The sequence below is a fragment of the Girardinichthys multiradiatus genome, chromosome 11, assembly GCF_021462225.1.
Source record: "Girardinichthys multiradiatus isolate DD_20200921_A chromosome 11, DD_fGirMul_XY1, whole genome shotgun sequence".
NCBI classification, from domain to species: domain Eukaryota; kingdom Metazoa; phylum Chordata; class Actinopteri; order Cyprinodontiformes; family Goodeidae; genus Girardinichthys; species Girardinichthys multiradiatus.
Window position 1 is genome coordinate 18,209,274 of NC_061804.1, and position 17,135 is coordinate 18,226,408.

A 17,135-nucleotide genomic window follows, 5' to 3' on the forward strand; every position below is an offset into this window, starting at 1 on the left:
AGGAAAAAACAAATTAAGAAACCTCTAATGCCATCATGTTCACCCTACAAGGCAAGGGTTACTATGTTGTTATGTCAAAGGCTTAGCAGGAGACTAAAGTTACAGTGCAACATGGTCCAGGATTTATAAGCATCATCGTTAGTTGAGACAATTCTATTTTTACTGCAAAGAGAAAATAATGCCGAAAGTAGACAACGCGATGAACTAAAGACTGTCTTAAATTTTTTTTATATTGTGTTAAAACACAATTGGTTAATTAGATCCTCAGTTTAATTACAAATGTTTACTAACCATTTACAGCACTTTGCAAAAAAAAAAACAAAAAAACAAAACCAAAACATTCCACTATCTTTTCACATTTTGTCACATTACAACTATAAACATCAGTGTATTTTCTGGAGATTTTACACAAAGTTTTTAACACATTATGTAAATCAAAATGTAAAAAGTGTGTCATGCACTTCTGTTTGGTCAAAACCATGTAGAACCATCTCTCTACAAAGTCTTTTGTTGTATGTCTGCATCAGCTTTAATAGAGACTGACATTTTGGCTATCCTTTTTCACAACATAGAATATCTGTCATCATGTCTATATATCATGTCAGTTTGGTCGGATGGTGTCTGTGAACATTAATTTCCAAATTATTACGTAGATTCTCAATTGGATTTAGGTCTAAACTTTAACTAGACCATTCGATCTCATAATTATGTGCTAAATGCACCTCTCGCTTTACCTATATTCTCGTTGTCTTACTGGAGGGTGAACCTGGGCACCAGCCTCAAGTGTTTTACAGCCTCAAGCAGCTTTTCTTCCAGGATTGTTCTACACTTACATTGACTTCCCATTAACTGGCCATATATACAGTATATTAATTATTTACATTTTAAGAAAACATACGTTTTGGAAATTAGTTATACCCTTCTCTATAAGCAATTAAAAAAATAATATTAGCGCTACAGCAATCAAACACTTATAATTGCTGACCGGCGTTTTGCGCTGTTTCCATGGGTATTTTGATGAGTTATCTTTGACTATGACCTCCAAGTCTTTCTATCAGATTTCGTCTTGGTCTTGTATTTACTGCCACCTAGCGGAGTCTATTCGAAATGTTTAATCATTTCTTCAGATTCTTTTTTGTTTGTTTATGTGTTTCTTAATATATTCGGGGGGTTTCTGCTTTCCAGTTCTGTTTACATTATAAGGAAATATGTAGAAACATTGGAAAAAGAGTGTTTTGTCTTTTATTTTTACAATGGGGTCTTGTTTTTAACAACTGATTTCTTTAAATCGAGCCCATAGATTAGTGCTATATAAGGTAACAGCAGGAAAAATCTATGCTGTAATACTAACGTAGCTGCTTTCAGTTTTGACGTCAGGTGAGTGCAGCATAGCACACCCCTCCATCCCGGTGCAGAGCAGAGGACGTCTGCTGACTGACTGAGGTGCGCACTGAGCGCGCCGCTCGGCCCGTCCGGACACTGCAGTGGAGGTACCGAGCCATCGCTGCGGCTACTCGTTCCCGATATAACGTCCCGCTGTAGCCGGCCCGGGCCGGGACAGATCAGGTGTGAAAAACCGCTGGGAACGATGGCCGAATCCAACATTCGGTGGGGGTTCCCCCGTCTGCGCCGGGCCGCGGTAAGCTCCACCGGGAGGTGGGTATGTGGGAGGGCTCCGACTGGGCGGTGAAGGATATCTACTGCACCAAAGAGATAATACTGCTTTAGACTGCGACATCGAGGGTGTGATGCGCTTCTAAGATGCATTACATTTTTAACATGCCTGTCTCCCAGAGGCTGCAGAGTGCAGTTCAATGTCAATAAGTCTGTGTTTGGTTTAAGACAGGCCAATGATAAATGTGCTCGGACTGGAGGTGAAGGTGCAGAACAACAAGCTTTACTGAGAGACTGAAGAGTAAATGGAAAGTGTTAGGGTCAAACCCATGTTTTCTGTAATAAGTCAAATGTGTCTTATTAATCTTTATATAGGTGGACAGTTATGAAATGCTGATGTTTTTGGTTACATCACCGTGGTATGAGCAAATATTATTCAGGGTTTCAACTTTAACTTGGTTTAATGTAAGAAGGAAGGATTTGATGCATTTGGCCTACACGTCCACAGAGTCACATCTAAAAACCTCACTTTCTGTTTAAAGGTTTGTTTTATACAAGAGTGCATTCATATGTATTCAGACCCGTTTATCCTGGAACCTCTAAATACAATTCTGTGCAACTAATTTTGTTTAAAGGTCACCCAATTCCTAAATGGAGTACAACAGTGTCAGCATAAATACAGCTTTTCTGTGAAGGCCTCAGAGGGTTGTTAGAGAACAATAGTGAACAAACAGCATCTTGAAGACCAATGAACAATAAGGTCAGGAATAAAGTTGCAGAAACAGAGTGGAGCAGACCTAAAATGTCTGGAGTTAACCACAAGCCATATAGGGGAGATAGCAAACGTGGAAGAAGGTGCTCCGATCAAATAAGACACAAAATGAACTTTCTGTCAGCCATGCAAAACTTCTTGTGTGGCAGCATCATGCTGTAGGATTTTTTATTTATTTTTCCTGCCTGGTATGAAGTTGGTCAGAGATTAGAATGTGAATGGAGCTAAAGTAATAGTAATCCTGGAAGAAAATCTTGATGCTGCAAGCGGCTGCTGAGAATCGGTGGTGAAAATTTAAATATTATGTTGTCTATTTAATCTGTGAGAGCTCGCAAAGAAGAAAAGGCAGACATTTCAGTTTCTAGATGTATGAAGCTGGTAGAGACATACCCCCAAAAGACTTCAGCTGTAATCTTAACATAAGTCTTCTATAGAGTACTGACTCAGGAAGGCTGAATATAAATGCGTGCTACACTTTATAGATTTTTTGTTTGTCTAAATAAAAAGTAAACTATATTGTGTTAGTCTGTCATTCAAATTTCAACAAAAAATATGGACGTTTGGGGTTGTAAGGTGAGAAAACGTAAAAAGGATGAGGTATGACTCCTTGGTAAGGCACTCTTAGGATTCAATGGCTCCTGTGTTCAGGACATTTTAGACAATAGTGTGGCAGGTAGATGGTGTCTCTCTCTCTCTCTGATGAAGGTTGTTAGTGGTTTCCTGTGTAAGATGTATGTCCTGCCGGAGTGAGATGGTTTGATCTTTCGGAAAATATTCAAAGCAACCATAAATTGAGGACATTTTCTGATACACTAATGAATAATTCAGTGCATGATGTGAAGTTACGAAGGTGTGATCCTCAACCTCCTGCATATCTTGCAGTGACATTTCTTAATGCTGTTTTTTTCAGAATCGTTAATGATGAAGCAACAAAATCAGTTTACATCTGTTCAAACTAAATTTTTAAAGTAAAACTAAATATGAATTCCTACAGTACCAACCGGAGCTAGTTGTTTTTAATCAAGATGCATATTGATATTATATTCTGCAAGGAGATGAGACAAAGTTTGGACTCTATCCTGTAACTTCTGGAGCAAGCTAAAATATTGCGTTTGAAGGGAAAAATATGTTTTTATTTCTGCAATACCTAAAATGTATAGACTCTGCTAGACATTCATATTACAACAACTGAACATACAGCTATAGTACTGCAAATCACAGTACAAAAGGAAAACTGTAGATATATTTATCGCATATATATGCTGTAAAATGTAAAAAAGCAGCAATGCTGTAATTTAAAAACAGTGTACTAATACATACTTGTACTCATATTCATCGTACTTGTCGTACTCGTCGTCTTCCACTTTATCCGGGACTGGATTGCGGGGGCAGCAGACTCAGCAGAGACGCCCTGACGTCCCTCTCCCCAGACACCTCCTCCAGCTCCTCCGGGGGAAGCCCAAGGCGTTCCCAGGCCAGCCGAGAGACATAGTCCCTCCAGCGTGTCCTGGGTCGTCCCCTGGGCCTCCTCCTGGTGGGACGTGCCTGGAACACCTCCCGAGGAAGGCGTCCAGGAGGCATTCGATATAGATGCCCGAGCCACCTCAACTGGCTCCTCTCGATGTGGAAGAGCAGCGGCTCTACTCCGAGCCCCTCCCGGATGGCTGAGCTCCTCACGCTATCTCTAAGGGAGTGCCCGGCAACCCTTCGGAGGAAGCTCATTTCAGCCGCTTGTATCCGGGATCTCAAGCTTTCGGTCAGGGACATAGGTGAGGGTAGGGACGTAGACCGACCAGTAAATTGAGAGCTTCGCTTTCAGCTCAGCTCTCTCTTCACCGCGGAGCTTTTTAACTACCTCTGTGACTTCAGCCTGGGTGATGAAAGAGTCTAACCCCGAGTTCCCAGCCTCTGTTTCCACCAGGGAATGCGTGATGGCAGGATTGAGGAAATCCTTGAAGTACTCCTTCCACCGCCTGATAATGTCCCCATTCGAGGTCAGCAGCCTCCCACCTCCACTGTAAACAGTGTTGGCGAAGCCCTGCTTCCCCCTCCTGAGGCATCGGACGGTTTGGTTTGCCAGAATCGCTTCGAGGCCAACCGGTAGTCCTTCTCCATGGCCTCACCGAACTCTGCCCAGGCGCGGGTTTTTGCCTCTGCCACAGCCCGGGCCATGGCATGCTTGGCCTCACGGTACCCGTCAGCTGCCTCAGGAGTCCCACAAGCCTTCTTCATACCCCTCACTGCCGGTGTCCACAACCGGGTTTGGAGATTGCCACCGCGACAGGCACCGCAGACCTTACGGCCGCAGCTACGGGCAGCAGCATCGACAATAGATGCGGAGAACATGGTCCACTCTGACTCTATGTCTCCAACATCCCCCGGAATCTGGTCAAAGCTCTCCCGGAGGTGGGAGTTGAATACATCCCTGGCCGAGGGCTCTGCCAGAAGTTCCCAGCAGACCCTCACTATGCGCTTGGGCCTGCCAAGTCTGTCCGGCTTTCTCCTCTTCCAGTGGATCCAACTCACCACCAGGTGGTGATCAGTGGACAGCTCAGCCCCTCTCTTCACCCAAGTGTCCAAAACATGCGGCCGATGCTCTGACGATACGACAACAAAGTCGATCATCGACCTCCTGCCTAGGGTGTCCTGGTGCCAGGTGCGCTGATGGACACCCTTATGCTTGAACATGGTGTTCATTATGGACAATCCGTGACTAGCACAGAAGTCCAATAATGAAACACCACTCGGATTCAGATTGGGGATGCCATTCCTCCCGATCACACCTCTCCAGGTGTCACTGTCATTTCCCACGTGGAAGATGAAGTACCCCAGCAGAATAATGGAGTCCCCAGGAGGGGCACTATCCAGCACCCCCGACAGGGACACCAAGAAGGCTGGGTACTCCGCACTACAGCTCGGCCCGTAGGCTGAGACGACAGTCAGAGACCTCTACCCAACCCGAAGGCGCAGGGATGCAACCCTCTCATCCACTGGCGTAAACCCCAACACGAGACGGCTGAGCTGGAGGGCAACAAGCAAACCAACCCCAGCCTGCCGCCTCTCCCCTTGGGCCACTCCAGAGTAGAAGAGAGTCCAGCCCCTGTCAAGGAAATATCTACTCGATATCGAGATTTCTACTCGATATCTCTCGACCTCCCGCACAAGCTCAGGCTCCTTCCCCCCCCAGTGAGGTGACATTCCACGGCCCTAGAGCCAGCCTAAGCATCCGGGGATCGGGCCGCCGAGGTCTCCACCTTCGTCTACCGCCCAATCCTCTTTGCACCGGTCCCTCACGGTTCCCCCTGCAGGTGGTGGGCCCACTGGGGGATCGCCTCATGTCTTTCCTTTGGGCTTGGCCTGGCCGGGTCCTGCGAAGAGCAACCCAACCACCAGGCGCTCTCTGACAGGTCCCGACACCAGGCCTGGCTCCAGGGCGGGACCCTGGCTCCGCCATACAGGGCAACGTCACGTGCCTCGATCGTATAGTCCTCACTAGTGTGTCTTGAACCGCTCTTTGACCCGTCACCCAGAGCCTGTTTGCCATGGGAGACCCTACCAGGGGCATTTAAGCCTCAGACAACATAGCCTCTAGGATCATTCGGTCACTCAATCCCCTCCACCACGTTAAGGTGGCGGTTTACGGAGGGGTGTACTAATACAGAACCTCTAAATACAGTACATATACACAGTATAAATAATTTGTATTACTGATACTGATTTAAACACTTTTATAGTTGGAATAGTGTAAATACCTTTACTGATACAGTACCATACACATCTTTACAGTAACTAAGTGGCGTTCAGCTGCCAATAAGCTATTACAAAATGTACAGAAACATTTTTACAGTTTCTTACAACAAAAGCAACATGACTGACGGTTGGGAGCTTTGCTTGACAGCTGAGACTGAATGGAGATGTTTCTTTAAACAGCAGAATGAGTAAGAAGAGCTGAATGTTAGAGCCACTGAAGTGCTACAGAAGCTGAAAGATCTGCCAGACTGACACTGAAGGATGTTGATGCTGTGTTAAGCTTTTCATTCTTGCTCTGAGTTAGCAGTCTAACTCCTTCAGTGCCATCACTCTGTTTTCTGTCTGCCAGAAGTAGAAGAACAAGCCACGAAAACCTGTTTGGTGTTGTTGAAACAACAATAATTTCAGAATAATTATGTCTATAATACTTAGAATACAGAGCCATGTTGTTTAGGAGATTGAGGGCATGTTCTCCATGTTTAGTATATATTTTTTAATGCTTGACCTGAAATTTGAAGAGATTTTTGGTCGATGTATATCTTTTTGACGACACAGCCAGTCTGCAACTCTGGCTTTCGGTAATGCAAAGCATTTTTCATTGTAAAACAAACAAGGTACAAGACAGAAAGCTTAACCTATACTGGTATTCTCTCCACAAAAACAACACTTTCTCCTTCTTAGCATGGAGTCATACAGTTTGAATGTTTTTCCGGTGCCTGTCTGGATAATCAGGGTGCTACAGTTTTCTCCTATCTTCCAAAAACACAGATCTCAGGTTAAGTTCTAATTTTAAATTAACAATAAGAAATATTTCATTCATGTAAATATTTCATCTCATTAGATACAGTTTCATCAGATATTAGTTCATAGCATAATAAGAGACGTACATAAAGGGACTGAATATGCATGTTTATACTGACTCAAATATGGACTTAAGAAGAATGTTGCTATAAAATGCTATAAAATCTGTTCCTGGATCGTTGAGTTTAGAGCTGCACAATACATCAAATAGGAGTCATCATCGCAATATCGCAATTTTAAAGGAATGCTTGAATGCAATATTTGATGGAATTCTATATTCCCAATGTCAAGCATTAATGCTTTGCATATCGATAATATATGTGGCTTGTTAGATGGACTCTAACTATACTAAAAGACAACATCTGATATATATTTCAGTGACAGAGATAAAATCTGAGAGTGGTTGGGACATCGTGTAATAATAATGACAGAAGGGAGTGAGAAAAATGTGGGTTAATAATAATCAATATTGTTATTGCAATTTTCAATAATAGTATAGCATATTCCAGTTTTCCTGAAATTGTGCAGCCCTAGTTGAGTTAGTCAAGATGTGGAAAATTCTTACTGTTGTGTCAGAGCAAGATACACTTCTAGTACTGGGCAAAACATTTTAAACCAAGAAGAAACTTTTTCAGAGCCTTTTAAAGTGGTATTGATTCACAGATCTTCAAGCTTTCTGAAGGTTCTTTGTAAGTTGGCAGATTTTTCATTCATTATCTGTCTAGTCCATGTGGTCACAACAGGATTTTAGTGTTGCATCTTTGAACTTATCTACTACTACTACTTTATGCCAAAGTTTCAGCTAACAGTAATTGCTTTGATGTTTATTAAAATACAGTTTTAATTAGGTTGAACTGTGGTCTATTTGTTAATTTTCAGACTAAAATGTGAATAAATTCCATGTTTGTGTCAAGCTGCTTGTTACAAAGTGTTTCAAAATCCAATATCAAAACCCTTTCTTTGCAAAGTTGACTCTAATGTCTTGACATAATATATATCTTCAGTTATTGAGCCTTTCTACTAGGTCTGCGTGGTATTAGGAAAACATACAATTATTATTCTGGAATACTGTGATTAACCCACATTTTTCAAACTATTTTCTCACCTTTCCATCATTACAATGCCCCCATCTCTGCGAGCTTTCTGGTCACTAAAAACAATATTCAGTGTGGGGATGAAGGGAAGAAACCTGATCCCTGTGGCCAAATATTTTATTGGCAAGCAAAGTTTATATGCATTGAAATATACCTGAAATATAACATCCTACCATGGTGCTTCCAGGAAGCTGGGTTATAATATTGCACACAAATTGCAGCGAGGACTGTGATTTGACTAGGCAAGTCATTCTAGTGTCACAATAAAAAAATCTGATGGTTTTATGGTAACAATGTATTTACAGAAACATTTAAAACAAAATGTGTCTAAACTGCTGCTAAAAGATGGAGCTACATGTATTGTTATGGTTACAACAATGTTATTAATAACATTCAGTTTCTTATTATTTATTTTATTATTCATTACTTTTATGTTTCAGGAAAAAATTCTCAAAACATATCTGACTTTTTTTGCAAGCAAGGAGAATGCAACCTTTGTTTGCATTCAGAATGTTGTGCAGCTCTGCTTTTTATGGCCGACGGATTCATAGGTCATAACTATCTGCTTAACCACAAACAGTGAAAGCTCAAACTATTTCAAAGATTTTACTAAGGTCTTTCTCTTTGGAAGGAATATTTTTATTTTATATCAAAGCTTTGTGATTGGTACGATGGTTTAAAGTTTCAGTTTTGTATAGAATTTAGAAGTTCATGATAGAGAGATTTTTTTTTTATTGTTTATTTCTTTTAGACTTCTTTTCCTGGCAACTTGCACTTGGTCTTGGTGCTTCGCCCCACCGGCTTGTTAAGCTCCACACCCAGTCCATCCTCCAGCACAGATCTGGGCTTTCGCTTCAGCCAGGATGACTTCCTGCTAAAGATGCCGGTAAGAAACTTTACAGGACATTATTAATGTCACACAGCATATTTTGCATGCAACATTTCTGCTGACCTCCTTTATGCTGCATTTGAAGACAAAAATTTCAGACTTGTAAATGTTACACAACTTATGTCACTGGCCAATTGGATTCAGGATCTATTTTTGCTGTGTGTCTTGCAGGTGGTGATGCTGCGCTCCGTTGGCGACCTGCTGCGCTACATCGATGAAAACCACCTGGCATCAGACTTTACTGCAAAGGTGGAATATTGCCAGAGTGACTGGGTCCTTCTACGATCGGTATATCGCTAACTGATATTAATCTACCACAGCAAGTCATGCTTATTATATTTTAAAATCTTTTGTTTTATATATTTGGGTGAAACTTTGTGCAGTCCATTGAGACCTTTGCAGTGACAGTGAAGGAGATCGCCCAGCTGCTGCAGGGATTTGGCTCTGAGCTGTCTGAGACCGAACTCCCAGATGAAGCTAATGCCATTGAATTCCTGCTTCACTCCCACACACATCGATACAGACAGATGAAGGTAGCACTTCCACACACTCTTCTTTTCTCTTCCACATTTTATACCAGTTTCTGTGCTGAATAACAAATTTTGTTTTCTTTCCACTTTTTGGGGCAAATTACTTTTTCATGTTTTAAAAGCTTGTTTTTGTTGTTTTGTCAGGATGATATCCGGGGTGTGCTGAAAGAAGGACGCCTGCTGCTGTCAAACCTGGAAACAGTTAAAGCTGCTAAGAGAGAGGTTGAGGAAGAGAGGGAAATACAGGCTGACATGGAAACTGTTCAGAGGTGTGATTAAGTAAAAATGCTCCAGAAAGATTTCTTGGAAATTTTAAATGCTGTGTAGATCTAGACAGTCTTCACAGGAAAATTTCAAAGTTATTTAAACAGAAAGTTTGTTTGGGGATATGCATGCTGTGTGTGTTTTAGGCTTCTGGCACAGCTCAGAGACATGGAGGAGGCATTTGATGGTTTCTTTGAAAAACATCATCTAAAGCTGCAACAGTACCTCCAGCTGCTGCATTATGAAAGCAGCTTCCAGCAGGTGGGATAATTGGTGTTTGTGCTTTCCCTCCCATTAAAGACAGTTTAGTCCAGCCTCTTGATTTACACACTTGTGGTTTGTGTGTTTGAGTGTAGATGGATGAGGTGCTGGAGCAACTCTCTGCTCAGGAGAAGGAAATTGCCTCCGTGGGAACTACAGTTGTTCAGACAGAACAGTTACTCAAAGACCTGGACAGTCTGGATAAACGTGCTCAGGTCATGAAACACACAAGAAGATACACCTCGCTTAATGTACAGGGGTATCTCAATCAGTAAGAAAAATAACAAATTTATGCATGAACAAAATATTATGGCTAGCTAGCTTAAAAGTTGAATGGAGAAATATGAAACATTGATTCTGCATAAGTATACAAAATGTTGCAAATATACACCATTTAGAGAAGTTGAATTTCCAAACGCAGATTTTCACAAATTTTTGTTCATGCATTCGGGATAAGATGATGGCATTAGAACAAATCTTAGCTTGTAAACTTGGCAAAAATATCACAAACTCATCTGTCTATTCTCCTAAACCAGGATTTATAGGATATATTCCATGAAAGTTCACAATTTAAGGTTAACACATGTATCTTCAAATCTGTTAGCATTCTTCTGCACTACAAATTGATGCTAGGCACATTTTTTCTTTGAAAGAAGCCTTTGATCTATATATGAAAAAATTAAAAACTTGTGAGAAAACTTGAGGAATGTTTCAAAATTTTCAAAAATATTTATATCAATGATGCTAATACAGCGATACTGTATTGCCATGACTGCTGTCCTCGGTGGAGAGTTTTACTGGCTTGAAACTGTGAATGTTGCATGTCACGCCTAGACTAAATCTCAGTGCCGCTTGAAAACCAAGGGGTGCATCTAGGAGCAGAAAGTTGCATCTCGGAAATGGCTTCTCAGCACAAAATTAAACTTCCTGCATTACAGAAAGAAACTTTTAAGCTCAGATACATCTTTCTGGTGTATTTTGCTTCTACCTTTATCTGTAACGAACATTTCTTCACACTAACTGTGTGTTGAATCTTAAAAGTGTACAAATCCAATCACCGTAACTATTCGCTTTTAAAGGCTGGTGTTTTTGAAGGAACATTCTTGTCAGTCGACAAACGGTACCTCAGGAGAGGTGCCGTTTGTTGGGTCAAGGAGGCTTAGGGAGGAAAATGCACAACTCCTCACAGAATCTAGTGGATTCACAAGTAAAAGATACATGCTACATGCCCTTTTCTCTAACAGGAAAATCATGTTACAGCGCACCATACATAGGTGACATGACCCACAAGATTTACATGTTGCAAATGTCCTCAATAACAAGGAAATATGTCAACATTTCTATCCTCTGGTTTAGGCTAAGACAGATTTTCAAGGAAATACAAATTTTGCAGGAGATTTTGAAACTACCTTTAAACATTGCTTTGCCAATGTGCAACTACATCCTGTATAAGGGTTTAAGACTAATACTGGGCCCCTAACTCTCCTGTCATAGTTTCTCTAAGCTACATTCAACAGTACTGATTTTGATTCAAACACATCGGATACTCTCCCCAGTCATGTAAAAAAGATTAATTATGGTTCTCAATAAACAAATGGATTTTGCTTTTAACTACATATGCACAGCAAAAAAAAGTTACCCTTTAACAACAAATGAGAACAGAAAATAAAACGTATTTGATAAAGAAATTTTAATAATAAACAAAAAAGGAATACATGCATTTAACAAAAAGCTAATAAAGTAGTTTTGTTCCCTACATTATAAATATTTTAAATCATGTAAGGAAGCAGAAACATGACTAAATACATGCTAAACCAAAACTTTAGATGAAGTGTAATATCATGTTTACACTCTGATATTGGGAGTAAAACTTTCATGTGTTTGTGTTTATCAGGAGGAGATGACTCGTGCCCAGGTTGTGATCCTGCATGGTCACCAATTGGCTGCCAACCACCACTACGCTCTGGCACTCATCATCCAGCGCTGCAACGAGCTGCGACATCACTGTGATGTCATCAGCACTGCCATACGCACCAAGCGGGCGTCACTCACCCGAACACGAGACTTGCTGCGTCGCCTCGAGGAAGTAAAAATGTTATAAGGCACAATCACAAAAGAAATCTCGAGCTACTGACCTTTATTTTATCCTATATTTATTTTTGTTTGAGATTTGTAAAATTTTCTTTGTTAATTAAGGGAATCCAATAGAGGAATCTATAGGTGTGTCTTTTTATGAGCAGGCGCTTCGCTGGTGTGACGAGGGCGCCTATCTTCTGGCGAGTCAGATGGTGGACAAATTTCAAACGAGAGAGGGAGCTCAGGAGGCGCTGCAGTACCTGAGCTGCCACCAGGAGAGGGCGCCATCTGTCCTGAACAACAGCCAGGACACCCTGAGCCTGGAGTTTGAAGCTGTACTCACACCACAGCTGCAGGTAGCTGTTTGTATGTGCTACAGCCTCAGTCACAAGTCTCACAAGGTACAAGATTTCACACTTTTTTCTCTGCGCAGTCGCAGATCACGATGGTAAAAGAGAAGCTGATCTCAGTTCAGTGCATGATCAGAAACAGAGAGCAGTGTTTAAAGAAGCTGGCAGATGTGCAGGTGCGACCCATACAGCTGGTGGCACCTCGGCCTGAACCGGACCAGACCTTACTCCGTTGCAAGTCACCTCTCTTCTCACCGAAACACGGTACAGACCACGGTACAAATGCCTCATAAATTGTTGAGCTCTGTCAGATTTTGTTTGCTGATGGCATTTTCGTGCTGAACAGGTTAATGCTTGATTTTTTTCCAAAAACCAAAATGATGTATAACAGTTCATTTTTTATCTAACCTGTATCTGTTGCTGATGATGACTTTAAGTTAATAGTGATCTCTTCTTAATGATGTTTCCACTTGCATTGATCCTGTATTATTTATCTGTGGTACTTTCTATAGGTGTGGACTTCAACGTATTGAACTCAAAGTTCTCATTTGACCTCCTTCCTGGCAAAAGAGCTGCAAGGAGAAACAACAGTCCTCGCAAGGTATGTTCATTTACTATATTATTCTTGTCAGGAATATTTTTAGTTTTTGTCCTTTCGACTCCAGATTTCTGTCTATAATAAGTCAGTAAAGAGTCAGTAAATTTGGTAATGTTGTTTCTAGATCTGCAATACCCGGCCAAATATACCACTCATGTGAAGATGTTGAAAAAAAGTCCTAAAATATATATATTTTTTCGGCTGTAGCCTAGTTTCACACAGAAAGATTTAAAAATCCAATGTATACTTATTTTGTTGTAGAAATAATTCATCATTAATTAAATTACAAAATCACTAGTTCTACAGTTATTGGCAACCCTATAAATTCCCACAAAATACATCTAACTGAAGCAATAATTTATATTTTTCTCTCTGAAATTGATCAGTGATGACCTTTTAAGTACTAATCCATGACATGCTGCTTCTTTGGGGTATTAGTATGTATTAACAAACAGGCCCATTTCTTTTGGCCCATCCTTCAAAATGGAAAAGAAAAGAAAACATGCCATTTAAGTAATTCCTATTATGTATTGATTTTCATAAGTCAGGAAATGACTGCCTGCCTTTGCGTGCTCATGTTAAAAGTATTAATTTAACAAAGTTAAAGTAACTGGAGCTAGGACAGACAAGCCTGGGAAATAAGCTCTTGCTGGTTACATATTAGCCCCATAAAAATGTCCTGTATAAGTTGAAAATGCATGACAGCTGAAGGTAAAACATGGGATCTAAATGTTTTGGGGCATTTGACTTATTTCCTTCATACCCATCTGAGACCTGATTTTTTTCTGGTATAGGTTGTATTTCCTATGATCACAAACGTAAACATGTAGAATTTTCTAAATTGTTTCTTATCAAACCTGGGTGTTGCATTAAACAAAGAATGGGTATGTTTAGTGTGGGGGTGGATCTATGATGCTGTGGGCCTGTTTCTTCTCCAACAATCCCGGGAACCTTGGAAGAGTGCACAAATATGAAATATCAGGATATTTTAAATAAATATTTGGTGGATTCTACCAGTGAGTCTTTCAAGTGGGACTTTCAACAGCATAATGAACCAAAACATACGGCCAAATCACCAGAAATAGTTCACCAGACATTAAGTTTTGTCAATGACCATCTCAGTCTCCAAACCTAAAACAGAGAGAAGTATTTTATATGAGCAAAAAAGAGAAGGCTACTTAGAAAAAAGCTCTTCATACATCTATACCCCAGGTATAGATGTATGAAGTGTTAAGTGGCCCTGTAGCTCAAATCCCGTATTTATGGCTAGCACTTTTCATGCTTTTTTTGCTAGATTGAGGTGATGCATGACTACCAAGGTAACCGCAGCTGTCTGTATGGTCCCAACCCTGAAACTGATTCAGAGGCAGAGGACAATCCAGAACAGGTCACACGGTAAGTGGCCTCTGACACCTCAGAGCTAATATGTGGTCTAAAATTTGACCTCTGCTCCTACCATGTATTTGTTTAGTCTGCAGCTGTATTCTTGTAAAACATATACTAAGATGCCTTTCAAATAATTATCTCCATTTTAAATGGCTTCTCTAGTAAGGATTTAAGATAATTTATCTCTTTATTTTACCCATTTAGGCACATTATGAAGGAACTGATAGCTACAGAGAGGATTTATGTTGATGAACTGCTCTCTGTTCTTCTGGTGAGTTTATAGTTTTTAGCTAAAGCAGCTCAAAGAAGACATCCAGGTTGGATAAAGGATTTATATTTTATATTTCTTGACTTTATTTCCTTTTTGCTTTGCCTACTCTTTACTTCTGACTTATCAGGGTTACAGGGCAGAAATGGAGGACCCCTCCATGTCTTATCTTCTTCCCTCGGCTCTCCACAGCCAAAAAGACGTACTGTTTGGCAACATGCCAGAGATTTACCAGTTCCACAGCAGGCAATTATGCATGCTCATTCTCACATGCACCCAGAGCTCAACAGCTCTCACTGAGTTGTCTTTGCTTTCCTGTCTTTTGCTCTAATTCAATCTTCTGTCCTTTGTATTCTCTTGAACTCTCTGTTTAGGATCTTCCTCCAAGATCTGCAGGGTTGCCTGGAAACGCCAGAGAGGGTGGGTGCGTGCTTTCTGCAGCGGGTGAGTAGACAGAAGCAGGGACATATGGACTGAATCCATGTTCATAAAAAACACACATAGTAAGTAGAGCCTTTTGTGTGTTTGAGTAGAAAGACAAATTCCACGTGTACGAGTGTTACTGCCAAAATAAGCCTTGCTCTGAGCTGCTTTGGAGACAGTGCTCTGATTCCCCCTTTTTCCAGGTATTTATATATGGTACACATACTTAAACTCTCTACTTCATTTGCTTTTTCTATCATTAAACTGAGTCTCTTTGTCATTGTTTCTTGTTATGACTCCCTGCAGGAGTGCCAGAAAAAGCTGGACCACAAGTTGGGCCTGGATTCCTATCTTCTGAAACCAATTCAACGCCTCACAAAGTACCAACTGCTGCTTAAGGTTGGGGAGTCCTACAGAAACATTTTAGCAAAATTAAATTAAAGATTTTAATTATAGTTGTAAGGAAAAGTTTTTTTGCTTTTTTTCACAAATGCGTAGCTACACGTTATGCACTTTGTTTCACCCTAGTAACAAAATAGTAATTTTTCTATGAAATCAAAAGGGTTGTATACGAACATAAATAAATAAGATAGTGACATTTATGATTATCTAAACTGATTTTAAAATAGAAATGTTGCAAGAAATCAGTTTTCATCTCAGATTAAACTAGCCCTGACCAGTTAAGTGTTAAAACTGAAAAAACCCAGATCTTCTTCAGATCAGTTAACGCACCACAGAAGGGCTCCAAAGCCATGCTGACAGCAATACTATTCAGTGTAGTAGTTTTTACTGAGAGAAGGGGACTTAAAGCTAACTATTTCCAGTGTCTCTCAGCTCCTTAACCCTCTGGGGACTGCGTGACTCTACTAAATTTTCTTAACCACTTTTTAATTGTAACAATGTCAATGTACATTTATTTATATAGCACATGAAAACCACAAAACCACAAAAATGAACAGATAAAACAACAATAAGAACAGGGAAACACAAAAATACTAAAGAAAAACAAGTAAAGTTAAAATGAAAAACACAAATATGTCAAAGAACTATTAGCTTTAAAATAATCTTAACTCTGCTAGAATCAAACACCAAGGGATAAAGATGGATCTTAAGCACAGATTTAAAGTCTCGACAATCTAAGCAGTACATATATGAAAAGGTAAACTGTTCCAAAGGTATGGGACAGAAATAGCAAAGGTCCCATCACCACTGAATTTTAGTTTGGATCTAGAGACATCTAAGAGAACCTGGTTGGTTGATTGAAGTGCTCGCACTGGTGTGTGGATGTTAAGAATCAAATATGCATGATGAGGCCAGACTTTTCAAAACTTTTAAAAAGCATCCATCCATCCATTTTCTATACCCGCTGTTCCGTACAGGGTCGCGGGGAGCTGGTGCCTATCTCCAGTGGTCTACGGGCGACGGGCTGGGTACACCTAGGTCAGGTCGCCAGTCCATCGCAGGACAACACAGGACTAACAACCCTGCACACATCCATTTATACCTAACGTCAATTTAGAGAGACCAATTAACCTAACTGTCTATTTTTGGACTGTGGGAGGAAGCCGGAGTACCTGGAGAGAGCCCATGCATGCACGGGTAGAACCTGCAAACTCCATGCAGAAACACAATGCAACCTTAATTCAAATCACTATGCATTTTTTTTATTTTGGAAACAAGATTAATTCATAATAATGCACAATAAAATAAAATGCAGAGACTCTAGTAGACTTTTATAAACAGGTACAGTGAGAGAAACTAAAAGGTACAATCTGCTGACAATTCCTGCTGTTTTTCTTCCTTTGCTCAGGAGCTTTTAAAACACTGTGTGGAGGAGCAGTACCGCTGTGAGCTCCAGGAGGCTCTTGACTCCATGCTGGAGCTGCTGAAGTCTGTCAACGACTCCATGCATCAGATAGCCATCACAGGATATCCGGTACTAGCAAACCACACCAGTGAATTAAACCTAGCACATATGATTTATTGTATACTTTTGCCATCTTTCTAAAATATATTGTTTTAGCAAAAAGTTGCTTTCATTGACGTTCTTCTCGATCTT

General features: G+C 40.6%; 1 protein-coding gene across 1 annotated transcript in view; it reads left to right on the forward strand.

The window, feature by feature from the left end:
- The first annotated feature begins 1,377 nt into the window (after positions 1–1,377).
- Positions 1,378–17,135, forward strand: part of LOC124876811 (proto-oncogene DBL) — a 35,583-nt gene continuing 19,825 nt past the window's right edge. The window contains exons 1-18 of the mRNA XM_047379824.1: positions 1,378–1,639; positions 8,783–8,917; positions 9,092–9,208; positions 9,304–9,453; positions 9,595–9,719; positions 9,861–9,975; positions 10,071–10,190; positions 11,870–12,061; positions 12,216–12,407; positions 12,485–12,665; positions 12,914–13,002; positions 14,294–14,394; positions 14,590–14,656; positions 14,784–14,899; positions 15,028–15,097; positions 15,187–15,279; positions 15,383–15,475; positions 16,887–17,012. Of these exons, the coding sequence (XP_047235780.1) occupies positions 1,589–1,639; positions 8,783–8,917; positions 9,092–9,208; positions 9,304–9,453; positions 9,595–9,719; positions 9,861–9,975; positions 10,071–10,190; positions 11,870–12,061; positions 12,216–12,407; positions 12,485–12,665; positions 12,914–13,002; positions 14,294–14,394; positions 14,590–14,656; positions 14,784–14,899; positions 15,028–15,097; positions 15,187–15,279; positions 15,383–15,475; positions 16,887–17,012 (2,133 nt within the window). The 5' untranslated portion in view covers positions 1,378–1,588. The remainder of the gene's footprint in view (positions 1,640–8,782; positions 8,918–9,091; positions 9,209–9,303; positions 9,454–9,594; positions 9,720–9,860; positions 9,976–10,070; positions 10,191–11,869; positions 12,062–12,215; positions 12,408–12,484; positions 12,666–12,913; positions 13,003–14,293; positions 14,395–14,589; positions 14,657–14,783; positions 14,900–15,027; positions 15,098–15,186; positions 15,280–15,382; positions 15,476–16,886; positions 17,013–17,135) is intronic.